Genomic DNA, 17190 nt, shown 5'->3' with positions numbered 1-17190 from the left:
GACAGCTCTCCAGTTAGAGCGCGACAGTGACAGCACTCAGAGCGCTACACTAACAGTGCCACAGTAACAGTACCAGCGGCTGTGGAGTTGACCCCAACTCATGGCGACCCCATGTGTGTCAGAGTAGAACTGTGCTCCATAGGGTTTTCAATGGCTGATTTTCCAGGAGTGGATCGCCAGGCCTTTCTTCTGAGGCGCCTCTGAGTGGGCTCCCACCTCCAACCTTTCAGTTAGGAGCCAAGCACCTTAACCATCTGTACCGCCCAGGGATTCCGATGTAAACTAGCTTGAGTTAATAAAGTATCAGTATCAGTCCATCAGCTATAACAAACGTATCACACCAACACAGAACGTTAATAACAGAACAGCGTGCAGAGCGAAGAGGGACATGGGACCTCCCCAGTACTTCTTGCACAATTTTTCTGTAAACCTAAAACTGTCCTAAAAAATAAAGTCCATTAAAAACAAGCAAAAAATAAATACACAATTTGTTTTAAGGCAAAATAAGCTCTGATATCAAAGTAGGCTGCTGTAGTGGAGTAGAAAGAGCAGGGCGTTTAAAGATCTGGTACCAGCCTGATAACTGTGTGACCACAGACAAGTCACATAAAGTGACTTCTGTAGATTTCAGTTTACTCTTCTCTAAAATAGAATAATACATAATAATAATAGTATCTATTTTAAGGAGTTTGCTGAGGATCAAATGACACAAAAACTATTAAAGCATTTGGTAATTTTTTAGACGTTCAATAAATATAAGTATTATCTTAATGAATACTAACAACAAATTTATCTTGTCCTTGCATTTTATTTTATATTAATAGTATTTTTTATGTACAAACTGACTGCTTTGATACATTTTCAATATTAAACTATCTCAATTCGGATAAAGTTAAAAAAAAACAAGCAAAGAAAAATGCAGGGACAGCAGTCGGGGTGGCTGGCGTGGGGGCGGGGCGGCTGGCGTGGGGGCGGGGCGGGGATGAATGGCAAACAGGTATCGCTTTTGGGGCGATGGGAATGTTCTAGAACCGCGTCTTGACGACAGAGCCACAACAGGTGGACTGTGTGGTATGTGAGTGATACCTCAGTGAAGCTGTCCCGTTTTACTGAAGCACTTCCTAGGTGGTGCAAATGGGTAACACGCTCAGCCACTTAACTGAAGGGTTGGAGGTTGGAGTCCACCCAGAGTTGCCTTGGAAGAAAGACCTGGTGATCTACTTCCAGAAAATCAGTCAATGAAAACCCTACGGAGCACAGTTCTACCCTGACACACACGGGGTCACCATGAGTTGGGGTCGACCCTACGGCAGCAGTTTGTGTGCTCTGCAATGGCCTGACGATGGAAGGAGGCACAGGGAGATACCATTCCCACAACTCCCCCTGCTTGCACGGGGCCGCTGGGAACGCAGGAGCCCTGCTCCCTCCCCTGCCCTGTCCGTGGACAACTGAAGCGGGCCCCACGTATATGCCCCCGGCAAGAGGAGACCTGGGCCAGCCTGTGGATCTGCGTGCTCACACCGGTTGAGCCTGGCCGTGTGCTGCGCTGAAGGAGATGGGGTATCACTGCAGACGGGGTGACTCAGAGACTCTGCAAACCATGTCAAGCCCAAAAGGTCACTAAATGCCACATGTCCTGAAATAACCGGCATGGCCCGGGGACGTTTCGAAAGCCTGGGGCAGCTGCGTGGGCTCGGGCACGTCCACCTCCTGCCGAGCAAGCTGTTTTGGGGATGCCATTGGCTTCGACGACGGCTGGGCCAACCCTCTGCCCGTGTTCCCTGGTGACCGCCCTGGCCTGTCTCCCAACTCATCGGATACTGGCAGAGTGTCCTCTGGCCCGGCCGGGCAGCTGGAGGAGGTGGGAGGCCAAGGTCAGTGCTACTTGGCACCTGCCTGGGTAGCAGCCCCAGGCCCGGGAACAGGGGCTCAGGGCACAAGCCGGGTCGCCTCCCTTGCTGGAACCTCATCTGTGACACTGTCTGTACCCCACTGCTGGGTGGGCGGGGACACAGCCAGAGTCTGTGCTTAGGTGGGAGGGGCTCTTGGACCTCTGCCTGTGCTCCCACCTTGGCTGACCCCTCCCGGCGCCTGGTTGTGTTTACGGGGCCTGGGCTGTCGAGGGGTGCGAACCAGGGGCAGCAAGCCAGACAGCGCCGGCAGCCTCCGATTCTCAGCCAGCGGGGGGCTTTGCCGTAGGCGAGTAAAGAACCAAAGGACAGTCCAGGCCCCTGGGTTACGAACTGAAAATTCGAGGTACATGCAATGGTTCGTAATAACAAACGGGCGCTGCTTTGCGACCCACATCCAAACATTATCATTACTGTATTACTGTGTTAAAGATGTTTTAGTGTATTTGGAAGCGCTTGTTCAATGTTTTTTATGCATAGAAAGTTCATGATCTACTATATATGTAGGGTTCTGAACTGCATACAAATAGGACTTAAAGATTTAGGAAGGAAACTTGTATGTAATCTGGGGACTGCCTGTACGAGGAGCTCCGAGATGGTGTCCCGGGGGGCCTGGTCTGCCTGGGGGCCCGGAAAAGAGTCTCTGAGCAAGCGGGTCTGGGCTAAGCACGGGCCCCGGGTGGGAAGGGGTGCCAAGGCCAAGGCTGGAGGGTGTTGGGTCCCAGGGCGCTGGAGTGGGGCCAGAGATGAGGGGCCTGCTGGGAAGCTGGCAGTTGGCCTAGGGGAGTGGGATGGCGCGGTGGCCTGGGCAGGGGCCAGAGGACATAGCCTTTCTCCGCAGAGGCTCTGCCCCCACACTGCAGCACGCAGGCCCGCTGTGTCCCTGCACACACCCTGATATGCGCACACACACACATACACGTGTGCACACACATTCATACACCTGCAAGACACTTGCACACATGCACACTCACCCCCACTCACACACACGTACATGCACACATGCCTGCATGTACACACACCCGCGTGTGTACATACGCATATCCACTCACATGCATTCACATGGGCACGTGTGCACACATTCACACATGCACACACACCCACACACATACCTGCAAGTCCATGCACACTCACACACACGCACTAATGCCTGTACACACTCGCCCACGACACATAGATGCATACTTGCTCACACACGTGTGCACGCACACATGCACTCAGAGAAGGTATACACTCCTCTGCGCTCTCACCTCTGGCCCCAGGCTGGGACTGGCACCCTGAACGCTGCTTCCCCCTCCCCCTCCCCCCTCATTGCTCCAAGGACAGACTCCCCAGCAGGCCCTTTTGCCGTGGAGACAGGACTTCACCCCTCATCTCCTGACCTCCCGTCCCTCTGGTCTGTCCCCAGCGCAGGGCAGGCACAAAACGTGCAGGTTAATCTCGTACTAGTGAGCGCCTGGTGGGTGGGGCACCGGGGCTGCACTCCACCCAGCTCCTCACGGAGCCTGTATCGGCGGGTGCCCCCACCCCCAGCACACTGGGCCCCTGGGTCTGCTGGCGTGCGTCTTGGACCTTTCCTGCTGCCAGGGGACACTCACCGATGAAGGACACAGCCTTGCTGTTGATGATGCCGCTGGGCAGCAGATGGAAGTCGTACTCCTTGCCATCCACCACCACCGTGTGGCCCGCGTTGTTGCCGCCCTGGAGAGAGAGACCACTGAGACCTGGGGCATGGAGCCACCCCAAGAGGGCCACCCAGCACCCTGCTGCCCTCTGGGGCCACTCCAAACGCAGAGGCTCAGGGGCCACCCCTGGTGCCTGGAGACGGGCCTCTCCCCGTGGGAGGGCGAAACTCTACAGGCGTATGGTTGGGTTGTTCAGGCTCATGGTATCTGGGACTTCTGGGTTAGGTGACGGGGTTGAAGAGTGTGTGGCCCAGGCTGGTCCCCATCCCTCTCACAGGGAGGATGGTGAGAGCAAGCTGGCTCAGCACAGGGCGTCCCGCAGCTGGGGTGCACGCTCAGTGCCTGTCCGCCTGTGGGGGCTGCCTTCTCTGATGCGGAAGGGGATCCAGCCGCTCCAGGCAGCACATCTCTGCCAGGCTCCAAAGCCCAGTGCTGCACGTGGCCACCAGGGCCCAGGCATGGATGCAGGCAACCGCTTGGGCAGGGATCCCTCGCACTGGCCCTGCACCACTCATCTCAGGATAAAAAAGCAATTCCGAGGCAGCTGTGCTCTGGAGTCACCTGCCTTTTCTTCACTCACACTGACCACGGCTGACCGCCGGGCTGGGGTGGGCTAGAGCCACTGGGCCCACCGAACCCAGAGCTGCTCGGGGTGGGAGGGAGCCCGGGGCCAGGAGGGGCAGGTTCCAGCCCCTGTTCTGCCAGTGACCAGCATGTGGCCCCCAACCACCCTGGACTCTGCTTCCTCAAGTACCATGGGGTCCTAATGCTGCCCCTGTCCTGGCAGAAGGTGTGAGGGGAGACAGAGCAGGGAGGCCTGCAGGCATTGGGAAAGCCAGTCTGCCCTTGCCCCACCACCACCAGGGAACCCATGGGTGCACCCCTTGCCACCTCTGCTCTGGGTGCAGGCAGGCAGGTGGGAGGCAGAAGCTCATGGAAAAGACTTGGCACAGGACGCTCGGCCTCGGGGACAACCGAGGACGTGCAGGTAGAAGGGGCCCAAGGTCACAGACACCTGATTGTCCAGCAGGCAGCTGCAGGAAGGAGAGAAAAGTGCCTGTCCTCCCTGTCACTGGCTGCTGCCCCTGACGCCGGTCAGGCCACAGTGGGAGCCTAGGTTGGGGAGGCAAACACACAGGGTCTTCAGGGTGGCCAGGTGTGGGACGGGCCAGGAAGGTCCAGGCCGCAGGTGGGTGGCTCAGTTCCCATCCCACTTCCCACCACCTGATGGTGCAGTGGGCCCCAGGGCTCGGGAGCCACAGAACCCCCTGGCTACAGCCTCCCTGTCCTGTCCAGTCCAGTGAGGGTGATGGGGCCGCCCTGCCTGAGGCCGAGAGAGGGCACGCACATGCCCGCGCTGTGGACTTATCTTGCCCATGCTGTCCCCAGGATCCTCGGATAAAAGAGCCTGCAGCCTAGCTCTAGCCAAAATGCCGCCAACCTGCTGCCCTAATCTCCAGGCCCAGACGCAGAGGCGGGCCCTGCCCCCAAGGCCTGGCTTCTAATCAGCATCTGCCTCCCAGCCCCGCCTGCCGCTCTGAGAAGCCCAGCTCCGGCTGCAGGGCGGTGGGCTGGTGGATTGCGGGCCAGCCCTTCTGATCTCTCCTGGACCTGCCTGGCTGGCCCTGGGCCTCACATCTCTCCCTGCCCCTCGGCCCCGGCAGGCCCCGAGTGACCTAGTGACACCCACCCCCCCCTAGCAGGAGCACCTGTCCCTCACGCTGCTTCTGGACAAGATTTACAGTCTTGTGGCTCCAACACCAAAACAGACTAGCGGGCGGGGGGCACGCATGGAAGTGTGGGGTGGTGGTGGGGCAGATGCTGGGGGAGCCCGGGGGGCGGGGAGCAGATGCTGGGGGAGGTCGGTAAGGGTGTTCCCTCCCTGGACCCACTTCACTCACGCATCAGTGGAATGAGAAGTGGGCGTGCGGCTCCCGCCCCATCCTCCTGCGCCCCTCTGGCCCTGGCTTGGCCTCTGCTGCTCTCCCCAGTGGCTGAGAGGCCTCGGGGAAACCCGCTGCACAGCAGGGTCATGATACCGGGGCGCCGCACCCTTAAAACGCACAGTTTGAGGGTCTGTTCTGGGGTGCTACTGGGGCCTCTGAGCACCACGGCGGGACTCCGGGGCAGCTGGTCAAAGCCGTGAGAAGGCCGGGTTGTAACAGGGCCCTCCCTTTCTGTTTCAGATCAACCCAACCCAGCAGGTCCACCTGTGTCTGGCACAGACTCCTGGAAGCCACCGAGATCCAGGTGTGGGCCCAGAGCGGCTCGGCTGGCAATTCGGTGCCTGCTCACCCCTCCCAGGCCTGGGTTTCCACACCATGATAGGGGTCCATCTGGGTGACCACTAAGGTGCCTTCCCCTGGCATGTCCAGGGCTGGGTGAGACCTGGGCCACTGGACAACAAGCAGGACACAGGGAGATGCTGTCCTGAGGGCGACCTCACCTCCCCCTGGCTGGGAGGTGAACTGTGCGCTGCAGAGGGGGAGCTGGGGAAGGGACCCCAGAGGGGGCTGCCGCAGAAGGGACGAGACAAGGGGTCCTGCCTGGGCTGTTGGGACAAGGCAGGGGGGCAGATTGACAGGCATGGGGCAGGGCCGTGGTGACGGCAGGGCTGCAGCCTCCTGTGGGAATGGCCGAAGGCTTCCAGCAGGTTCTGGGTCCTGCCCCCGGGAGTGCTTGCTCAGTCACTGGGACCTGGGATGGGTGTCTGGGGTTCTAGAGCCCCTCTACGCATGGCTCTGCCTGCCTGAATTCTGGGGGCCGTGGATGTGCCACCGACCCGCTGTCCTTGCTGACTCTTTGCATGGCACCGGCCCAGTAATGAGGTGAAGGTCACAGCCCCTCACTCTCGGTTCACGGAGCACGTCCAGGCCCAAAGTCCCTCTTGCTTCTCAGGCCCCCAGCGGCGGGGAGACACCTGGGGGGTGTGGTCCCCATTTACAGATGGCGAAACTGAGGCCCCGAGAGAAGTGACGTTTACAACAGAGCTGGGTCTAGAACTCGGGTCTTCTGCCTCCAAGGGTCTCCCTCGCAGCCGTTCTGTCTCAGACTCAAGACCCCAGAGACCCCTCATGCCACAGTTCTCCCACCTGGGACCATGAGCCTTCAGGGATGAAAAAGTGGCTAGTCCTCCCTGTAGCGGCTAGGGGCCAGACAGAGCTCAGACAGAGCAGGGACGCAGCCCAGACAAAGTCCAGATGGAGCCCAGACGGAGCCCGGACAGAGCCAAGACGAAGCCCAGATGGACCCCAGGGCCCAGACAGGCCCCAGATGAAGCCCAGGTGGACCCCAGGGCCCAGACAGACCCCAGATGAAGCCCAGGTGGACCCCAGTGCCCAGACAGACCCCAGATGAAGCCCAGGTGGACCCCAGAGCCCCGACAGAGTCCAGACGAAGTCCACGCAGAGCCCAGATGAAGCCTGGATGGAGCCGGGGTGGTCTCAGGGTCAAGTGCCTCCTCTCCTCCTGCCCTCCAAGTGCCAGTACCCCAAGGACACACAGCCAAATGGCCGAGGCACACAGAGCCAGCACATGGCCTTTGTTGGGGTAAACACAGGCTCCTAGGAGCAGGCCAAGGCTGGAGTGGCCATGGGATCAGCTGACCCCAGGACTAGCACTGGTGGCAGCCCCAGGAGTCGGGCCGGGCCACTCCCAGCTGGGTGCACGCAGCCCAGGACGCTGAGCCCAGGGCCTGCCTCAAGGGGCCTCCTATCCTCCCGGCTACCCCACAGAGGTCAAGTGATGTCCTGGGGAGATCCAGCCGCGGGGGTCAACGAGGAGGCCAGGGGTAGAAGAATGCCCTCCTTTCTTAGGCTTCCCATGGGCGAGGCCCCTCCCAGCTGCATCTCAAGGGCTGCATGGCACTGACCCCCACACTGATGTCCAGGACACTTCCTTCCTGCGGCCGCTGCTGCCCCGGACTGTCTAAACAGGACTTCCTGTCTGCCCGGCTCTGTCCCCGGCCATCTGCTGGCCCTCAGCACCACTGAGCTCAGCCAGGTCCTGAGTTACAGCAGAGACGCTTGAGACTCTCTGGGCCCGGCCTGTGACGCTGCCTCTCAGGACAGACCCCGGCTCCCAGCAGCCGAGGCCAGTTGGGTCCCAGAGCACAGGGACCCTGCCCCCCACCTCCAAGGCCTCACGAACCAGGCTTATTTTTACCCCCCTGATGCTGACCGCCCAAGCCCCGCCAGCCTGTCCTGTCCTGCACACGGACCTTCTCCAGGGGCCTGTGCACACCCCCATGCTGCCTGAGCCCACTCCCCATTCTTCCCACTACCTCTGCTCCGTTCCCCAGGCCTTAAGGACCCTGCTGTCCACCTGGGCGGGCAGGTGTGGCCTCTTGTCTCTGAGCCAGCAAGTCCTCCAGGCTGTCCTCCTCCATGCCTGGGCAGGGTGGTACTGCAGGCACCGGGAGAGGGAGGGGTGGGCTGAGCGGGCTGAGAGTGGCCACTCGGGCTGGGGTGTCTGTCTCCTTGGAGCAGCCAGGGCAGGGCTGTGCATTTGTGTGTGCGTGTGCCCACTTGTGTATGTGCGGGTGTGCGCCTGTGTGCGTGCATGCACGCATGCTTGTGTGTACGTATGTGTGCACATATCTGTGCACGTGTATGTGTGCACATGTGCGCATGTGTGTGTGCATGCATGCATGTAGGTTGGGGTGGTGCTAAGGGCTGGGGGCCGTCGCTTTGGGCTGGGTCCCTCCTCCTTGGTTCTGGGCAATGGCCTCCTACCGGCCTCCCCAGCCTCAGTCTCCTCCACCCCCACCTGCACACTGCCATTGACCACAGGGTCGTCTTCATCACGGGCTGTATCCCAGCCCCTCCACACCTCCACTTCCAAACCGTTGCTCCCCTCATGGGCTCGTCCTACCCGCAGACACTGAGCCTTGTCACCACGACTGTCCCCTCCTGCCCCCTCCTCATCACTGAACCCTCGGCACATGGCCCCCCGCCCCGACCTCCTCTGACCTGCCAGAGCCCCTCCCCTAGGGCCCCATTCAGCACCCCCTCCCCATGTGACTCCTTCTCAGACCCCTACCCCAAGGGGCGCCCAAACTGCTCTGGACGGCTCCCCAGCCAGAGTGCCCTGTGCTCCCTGGGGCGGCTGTGTAGCCCCACTCCGGCGCTGTCAGGAGGTCCTCAGCCAGCCCGAGTGTGCAGTGAAGCGTGTCTCATGCTCGCCTTACAGAGGCCCTCAGAGCTCCTGCATGTCCCAGGACACGTCTCTCAGCACACAGCATGACAGTCCAACCCGGTCTCTGTGTTCTCACACCTACATCGGCTGAGGTTCTGGCCGCAGCCCCAGGCAGGCCGTCCCTTCCCAGAGAGGCACCCAGCAGACGGGGATGGCATTGGAGCTCACGTGGAAGGCCAGACAAAGCCATCCAACGTGACCCCATCACTGAGTGCTCCATGGCCGCCTGTCTGCACCGCGCTTGGAGGGAGCTGTTTCGGTTCCTTCCACGTTGCCTCTGCAGTCCAGTCCGGGCCAGAGCCCAAAGCTTCAGGTGACAGTGGCTTCGGACTTGGGAGGAGGGGCGGGGAGGAAGAGGCAGGCTACTGTCGGGGGGAGGTGGCTCCGGGGGGCCTCTAGATACGACACCTTCCCTCGTGGTACAAATGGTGAACATGCTCCCTGCTAACGGAAAGGTTGGAGGTTCAAGTCCACCCAGAGGCACCACAAAAGAAAGGCCTGGTGATCTACTTCCAAAAACTCAGCTATTGAAAACCACGTGGGACGAAGTTCTGCTCTGACACAAATGGGGTTGCTGCGAGTTGGGGTCAACTTGATGGCAGCTGTTGGTTAGCTATGATGGCAGAGGGGTGACCCCAGACTGGCAGCTGGCCACAATGCCCGGGGCTGGGACGACGGGCCAGTGGAGCAGGCTCTTCCAGGCCTCTCTGAGTGGCAGCGGTGGGCCAGCTAGACAAGGCAGGGCAGGACAAGCCAGACACAGAAGAGGACCCCCGAGAGGAGGTGGGGTGGGATAGCCCGACGTCTGTGCCAAGTGTGGGCAGCAGAGAGGATGCACCCTGGGGATCTGGGGCTTCCACCATGGGGTGAAACGGCAGGCAGAGACCCTTGGCTCAGCAGAGGCCATGATGGACCTGAAAGATCTGGGAGGCTGGCCGGGCCTCGGCCACAATGTCAGATCTGTGAGCAGAGGGGAGGCTGGCCCGGCCACGGCCACGACGTCAGATCCCTGAGGAGAGGGGAGGTTGGCCGGGCCTCGGCCACAACGTCAGATCCCTGAGGAGAGGGGAGGCTGGCCCGGCCACGGCCACGACGTCAGATCCCTGAGGAGAGGGGAGATTGGCCGGGCCTCGGCCACAACGTCAGATCCCTGAGGAGAGGGGAGGCTGGCCGGGCCTCGGCCACGATGTCAGATCTGTGAGGAGAGGGGAGGCTGGCCGGGCCTTGGCCACAATGTCAGATCTGTAAGGAGAGGGGAGGCTGGCCGGGCCTTGGCCACAATGTCAGATCTGTGAGGAGAGGGGAGGCTGGCCGGGCCTCGGCCACAATGTCAGATCTGTGAGGAGAGGGGAGGCTGGCCGGGCCTCGGCCACAATGTCAGATCCCTGAGGAGAGGGGAGGCTGGCCCCAGGACACTGGCCCTGGAGCCCAAAAAGTTGCAGGCCCAGAGCTCTGGTAGGCCAAGGAAGCCTGGGCCCTTGGGGGTGTTCTGACTCCAGTGATTATGTGGGGAAGAGATAAGGCAGCTGTGTAGGAATAGAGACTGCCTCCAGGCAGGGCCCGGCTCCAGACGCCTCTGGGCAGGAGCAGAGATCGAGAGTCCAGGGCGTGACAAAGGTCACCAAAGGGCTTTACAAAGAAGCAAAGTCAGCCAGGAAGGGACAGGCCAGCTGGGGACAGAGGTTAGCAGGAGCAGAGCAGTGGGGGCTGCTGACCTCCCTCTCCACCTCAGGAGGCAGAGCAGCCACAATGTGGGACGGGGATGCCACTCAGGATGGCTCCAAGCCCAGGAGGCCCTCTGGGGGCTGAGGAACTGGCAGGTGGGGTCCCTGGGGCCTGCCTGGCTGCAGCCCTGTCAGTCCCAGCCCCATGCAGATGGGGCTGGGGACTTGTAGCCCAGCCCACTCCGTTCCTTGCACGCTCTTCCCCACCCCCATTCACTCTGCCCCTTGGCCCCCAATCCACGGCCCAGGCTTGGCCTCCGAGCACCCAGAGCCCCTTCTGGCTTTTCTGCTGGTGTCAGGTGCACACACCCTTACTAAGGGACACCTGCCAGCCCCTGACCACCGGGGGTGGTCAGGCAGTGGAGAAGCACCAGAACGGGGCAGTGCCAGGTGGTGGGCAAAAGCCCCCTGCGAAGGGAAGAGACATGGCGGTGAAGTGGGGTCATTGCCGGGTGTGGGGGACACCAGAGAGGAAGGCTCGAATCTGCACCCTGGTGGGGGGCACTGGAATTGAGGCTGCTGTGATAGGCGTGTGCCAGTTATCCTCATGCCTCCACTCTCTGAGCCTCAGTTTCCTTGCCCGTACAGGAACTCGATGGACCACCCCACCTCCCGGCTTGTCAGGAGTTGGAGAGGAGAGCGAACCGCAGTGCCTCGGACGTGGTTATCAACACAGAGGTGGGAGTCAGGGGATCCTGCCGGCGGAGGCAGGCTGGGGAGAGGGGGCCCAATGACGCACGTCTGATGATGGGGCTCTACCCGGCTCTGCACGGGGCTCGTGGGGGAGTGAGCGGGAGCTGGCAGGGGGGCAAGCTCATGGCTAGCAGGACGTGTTCTGGAACCAACTCTGGAGCCTGGTGTGTCAGGATGGAAACCATGAAGTCACCAGGCCACCTGGCGGAAGGCGCTGTGGGAGGGTTCTAGGGCTGACCGGCCAGCAGGGTGTTGAAGAGGGGGCTGGGGGCATTCCCGGGGCAGAGAGGCCTGCAGAGGGCAGTGATGTGCGGAGCTCTGTCCTGAGGCAGGGCACCTGGAGGGAGGGGGATGGCAGACAACTGAACCCCGGCTTGGACAGGGTGTGGAGGGGCAGGGAGCCTGGAGGCTCTCAGAGAAGAGGGGGGCTTGTTTGGTGTGGCTGAGAGCAGAGAGAAGGGGAGGCCCCTTGGGACCCGTGGAAGCCCCCTGCAGGAATTCTCACCAGGCGGCATGGCCACATCACACCAAGCTCTTTCCTGGGCAAGTCCCTTCTTGGGTGAGGGGCTTGCTCTGGGACCTGGACCTTTCCTGAGAGCACAGGGATGAGACCCAGAGCCGGGGCAAAGAGCTAAGCGCCTGCCCACCCACCTGCCACCTGGTATCCACTCTTGGCAGCAGCCCCCAGTGTGGCTACAACCCAGCAGTGCCCACGCGTGCACCCCAGAGCTGGGCCCTTTGTGCCCAACCTGGCATGGGGACGGGGCTCACAGTGGCCCTGGGGACTGGGCTGGGGATGCTGGAGAGGAGCCAGCCCTGTGCCCTCAGGGGACAAAGCTGTGCCGGGCTCCTGGCTGGCACTACCTGCAGTGGGTCACCTTGCCAGGAACCATTGCTCCTCCTCCCCCACATCCCCTGCCCCCACGTCCCGCCGGCCTTCCTGAGCACCACTGTCTCCGCCCTGCCCTCCTTCAGGTCCCTGCCAGGCGGCTGGGCTGGCCTGGTGCCCCACCAGCCTCAGCCCGGCTGCTGTCCTCCTGCCTTCCTCTGCCCCTTCCCCTCCTCTAGGCTGACCCCCAGGTGCCCTCCTGCCCAGCGAGACCTCTGGCCCCTCAAAGTACCCTGAACCCTGGGCCTTGTCAGGGGTCCCAGACCCATGCCAGTCACAGGGATCCTTGCAGAATGAGGAGGGGTGTGGTGGGCTTCAGCCACACAGTGGCTGGGGGCCCTGTGTCACACCCCATGACATTCCTCAACCCCTGAGGATCGGGTTATCCCCATCTCAGCGACTTGTATTTATAGCTGAGCCCTTGGCCCACTGCCCTGGGGGGGTGGGGCCGGAGTGGGGGGAAGGCGGGTTCCTGGGAATAGGGAGTGGGAGAGGGGCTGCGGCAGTGTGGGAGGTGGGGTGCTCTGAGGAGGGGAGGAGTCTCTCTCTGGAGCTTAGAGGCTGGGTGTCAGGTGGAGGGAGGATGTGTGTGTAGGCGGTATGTGTGTGGGCTGTGGGTGTGTGGGGGGTGGCCGCTCCGAGAGGTGTCCCCGGGAGGGAAGGAATCCAGGAGGAGTCTCCTCAGGGCCCGGGAGGGAGGGGGGTCAGCCGGGTGGGAGGGAAGGGGAGGAGGCCTCGCTGGCAGGGTGGGGAGCCCGGCGCCCGGCCCCACCTGGCAGCGGCTGATGATGTCGGCGTCCGTGGCCAGCAGGTCCACCACCTTGCCTTTGCCCTCGTCCCCCCACTGCGCGCCCAGCACCACGGTCACGCGGGAGCCAGTCGCCACCACCTCCTGCTGTAGCCGCCCCCGCTTGACGCCGCCCGCACCGGGGGGCCGGTCGTTGGAGGCGCGGGTCCCGGACATGCTCGCTCGCTCACACTGCGCCGGGCCGCCTGGAGAGCCCGCCGCGCCCGCCGCCCGCGCGAATAAATGCAGACGGCCGGGGGCGGGTCCGTTGCACCCCAGTGACCTCGCCGCCGCCGAGGTCCCGCCCCTCCTGCCACCGGCCGAGAGCGCGGACTGACAGCGGCGTCGCAGGGAGCGGCCCCACGAGGCGGCCTGGCCTGGGGTGGGGGCGCCCCACAATGCTACCAGGGCCCATACGCGCTCGCCCGCTGGGAAGCAGCGCAACGTGCACCACAACCTCCGCCGGCGGCCCCGGCCATGCCCCGATCTCGGGGTCCGGAAACCGCGGGAGGGGGGTCCCCCCTAGAGCGAGGAGCTGCGTCTTCCCGCCCACCTGCCGAGCCTGCACGCACCGGGTGCGTACCTGCCGCTGGGGAATCCCGGTACCCCGACGGGCGTGGGCGCGCCCCCTGGTGGAAGCAGGGAACCCTCGCCGCGCGCCCTCGCGGAGGACGGCGTGACCCCACGCTGCACCGAGGGCTGCCCAGCCACCCGCACGCGCAGGGCGCGGCGTCCGGGATGGGCGCGCTTTGGGCCGCACGTAGCTGTGCGTTCGGGCTGCCCTCGGGCCCTCAGTGCAGGGAGTCTGGGGAAAGCAGGCCTGGGAAAAGAGGGTGGAGGGTCTGAGGAAAAGTGGCCAGAGCCATCAGGTCTGGGCCGGGGTCTCCCAGAGGTTCCACATCAGACCTCTTTCCTGCCCCAGCCTGTGGACGGACTGGGTGCCGGAGAAAGCAGGTGAGGCCACTGGGCTCTAGCCGCCCCCCCCCCCACGCCCCCGGTGGACGCACGTTTGCCACCCCTCGGGCTACAACAGGAGGTCTGGATGCCGCATGGGCGCAAGAATGCCATATCAGGCCCTTGCCCTGGGACTAGGAGGCAGTGCCGCTGGTTCTGTCCCTGCGAGTCTCAGTCCAGAGATGCTTGGAGCCCTCATCTGACCTCTGGGCAGAGCTCCTGGGGCTTGGCTCCCTGGCGAGGAGGGATCAGGGAACCCTGACACTCGCTGGGAGGACAGGTAGAGGACTCTGGACTTGTCATGGCAGGGTCACCATGGGGGTTAATGATTTATCCCACTGGGAAGGACCTGCCTGCCCCCTCCTCCTGTGCACCCCCTCCTCCTGCGACCCCCTCCTCCTGGGACCCCAACTCCTGTGCCCCCCACCTGCCTCCCCCCGACCTCTTCTCTCCCTCTCCTGCCCTTCTCCCTCCCCCGCCCGGGTTCCTGGCCCTGCCCCCACCCTGTGGGAGGGGCTGTTCCCTGCCAGCCTCACCCAGCCAGCTCTCCTGGTGCCCCCCTGCACACTCTGGTGTGTTGGCTGAGAGAGCGGCCTGCAGGCTGTGTCCTGGCTCTGACCTGGGCAAGTTACATAGACTCTCTGCCCCAGCCCCCTCTGTCACCTGGGGATCCCGGTAGTCCCCTCCTCAACATCTTGGTGGAGCAGTGACATGTGCGGTGACAAGTGTCAGGGCGGGCCAGGTGCACAGCACCGTCCCAGGAAAGGCACGGGCTTGCCTGTGCACTGAACGGTGTATCCTGGGCCGACTGGCCCAGCACCCTGAGCAGCGGAGCACAGAGGACTGAGGGGGGCAGCTCCAGGCAGGGGCTCCAAGTACACGGTGGTGGTGGGGGGGGGTTGTGACGAGGGTGGATGGCCTCAGGGAGTCAGGGGAAACAACTTGGGGACAGCAGCTGGCCATGCAGGGGCTGTGCACCTGGATTATGGTGGAGGGACAATGAGGCTTGTGGGGGAGCTTGCGGGGTTTTCCCCCCAGATGGGGGGATTTGAGCATTTCGAATGCCCACCAGGAGCCAGCCGGGAGGAGGGAGCTGATGGCCATGGAGTTGATACGGACGCCGGCACTGCCTCCCTGCCCCCCACTGTAAACAGCGGGTGCCAGCGGGGAGTCAGGAGCTTCGCTAAAAACAGCTCTGCCCAGACCCAGCAGCTGCGCCTGGCTGGTCACAGGGTCCAGCCTGAATTAGAACGCCCCACCCTGGCGGGTGGTAGCACTGGAGTCACCCAGCTCACTGTCTCTGCTCTGCCGCCGCAGAGTGTGACCGAGGGCAAGGGGCCGCGACAAAGCTGTGCAGACCTGACAGGCCCCTGGGGACCATCTGTCTGGGCCACTGCAGTTCTCACTCTGGGGCCACACCTCACCATGGGATGTCCTCCCTTGGGACCCAGGACGCACAGACACGCCCAGACGCCCTGACGCAGGATGGAACTGTGAATGGAAACAAGCCTCACAAGATAGGGCTCACCCTCCCCCCCACCCCCCCGCAGACCCGCTGCTCATTTCCATTCCACTCCAGTGACTTCCCGCTGGGCAGGCTGCAGAACTGAGGCCTCCCCATGGGGTCCTAAGTGACGGTGTGACAGCCTGCCTGCCGCCCAGTCTCGAGGGACTTGGCCAAACTCCAGCCTTCACCGTAGTCAGGATGGCCCTGGGGAGGCTTGCTGGCCTCAAGTGAATGGGCGAGGGGCAGAGCTGGGTCAGCTGGTCTGGGAGGACAGGAGCCCGGCTGCTTTGAGGGTGCCTTGGGTGTGACGGCTCAGCCAGGGACAAGTGTGGGCACCGAGGGTACCCTGGGGATCGGACCGTTGCTGCTGGTGCAGGAAAGAGTCTCCTGTCTGAGGTCCCCAACCTCTGAGGGACCACCCACTGTGGGACCTCCCTCCGCGCCCCCGAGGCCATAGGCACCCAGCTAGGGGAGCCCTCCCTGATGGTCCTCCCTTCCCCTAGAAGCAGCTCGAGTAGTCTGCGTGCCACTCCCTTCCCCACCTGTCACCTGGCTTCTGACCCGACCACTGGGCTGACCATAAGGACACAGGCTGGGGGAGGGACGCCAAAGGCCAGTCGGCCTGTCCCCAGGGCCCCAACCATCTGTCAGATGGGGTGTGCTAGGCGGGAGCGGCTGCCGACTGCAGGGTTTGGAAAGTCGGGCCTGGGCAGGGAGAGCCCCTCTGCCTGCACACGTCCACACGGCTCCTCCTCCTGCTCCCCCACTGCCCCCACGTCATCACAGCTGCTGGAGGCGAGGACGAGGGGCCAGAACCCTCAAGGCATGCCCCCCATGTTCACACTGACCAGCCTCCATCCCCCCCGCCCCCACATCATCACAGCTGCTGGAGGCTAGGACAGGGAGCCAGAACCCTTGAGGCACGCCCCCCATGTTCACACCAACCAGTGTGCATTCCCCCTGCAGCTTCAGAACACAACTTGGACAGGCGGGGGCCAGGCATACTCTTTATTGGGGAAAGTGCCTGCAGCACCCCCAGTCCAGGCAGTGCTGGGGCGGCACACACCCCTGGAGGGGGCGGGGGATGGGGCTCAGGCAGGCACCCTGGCTGGGGTCGAGGGCATAAGGAATGAGTGCCACCCACAGACCCTCTGGCTGGACGCTTCCTGTCCCTGGGCCCGCCAGGCCAGGCCCTGAGGGGGACCACAGATCTAGCCTCGTCTGGTGACCAGGGCAGCAGCTGCAGGGAGGGGCTTTCTATGACGAGGACAGTCCTGGCCATGGCAGCAAAGACAGACCCCCCCACCCCCTGGGCTGGGTGTACCAGAATGGGGTCCTCCAGCTTGCCTGCAGCACTGCCAGCCAGCCCACCTCTGCCAAGGCCGCCATCAGGCCCTGGGGCCCCCACCAACCCGCCCACCCCAACTTAGCCACCTGGGGCAGCAAGACTCCAAAGGAGCCATAGTTCAGTGAAAGCCCCTCCGCTCTGGCCCAGCTGAGCTGAAGGTGGACCGTGAGGGGCTGGGATCCTTAAGGAGGGCAGTGGGGGTAGTCGGCTCTCCCTGGCTCCCAGGGCCTTGGGGGAAGGGCCTGCGGGGGCCCTGTGCCTGAGAGTCCAATCTCAAAAGCAGGGTGCTGAGCCTCCTGGGGGCCACAGGGGAAGCATGGCCAGGGCGGGGCATCCAGGTGAGAGGCCCCCACAGCTGGGGGGCCATGCACATGCAGGGTGCAGGCGGGTTCCAGGGACCCGGGAGAGTGGGGGTGTTGGGCAGACGGTGCCTGCCGATGCCTAGGCTGCAGTGCTCCCAGAAGGCTGCGGCGGGCATTGGGCAGACGGTGCCTGCC

The 17190-nt window shown here is 63.0% G+C and overlaps 1 protein-coding gene across 1 annotated transcript in view; it reads right to left on the bottom strand.

Moving 5' to 3' along the window:
- The window catches only part of ADSS1 (adenylosuccinate synthase 1), a 23359-nt gene extending 10232 nt beyond the window's left edge, over window positions 1–13127 (bottom strand). The window contains exons 1-2 of the mRNA XM_004376756.1: window positions 12870–13127; window positions 3509–3611 (exon numbers count right to left, since the gene is read on the bottom strand). Coding sequence (XP_004376813.1) covers window positions 3509–3611; window positions 12870–13061 — 295 coding nt within the window. The 5' untranslated portion in view covers window positions 13062–13127. The remainder of the gene's footprint in view (window positions 1–3508; window positions 3612–12869) is intronic.
- Window positions 13128–17190: the final 4063 nt, after the last annotated feature.

This window comes from Trichechus manatus, unplaced genomic scaffold (assembly GCF_000243295.1).
Source record: "Trichechus manatus latirostris isolate Lorelei unplaced genomic scaffold, TriManLat1.0 scaffold00045, whole genome shotgun sequence".
Lineage (NCBI taxonomy): Eukaryota > Metazoa > Chordata > Mammalia > Sirenia > Trichechidae > Trichechus > Trichechus manatus.
Note: the sequence above shows the minus strand (reverse complement) of the source record. Positions and strands in the feature narration are given on the sequence as shown.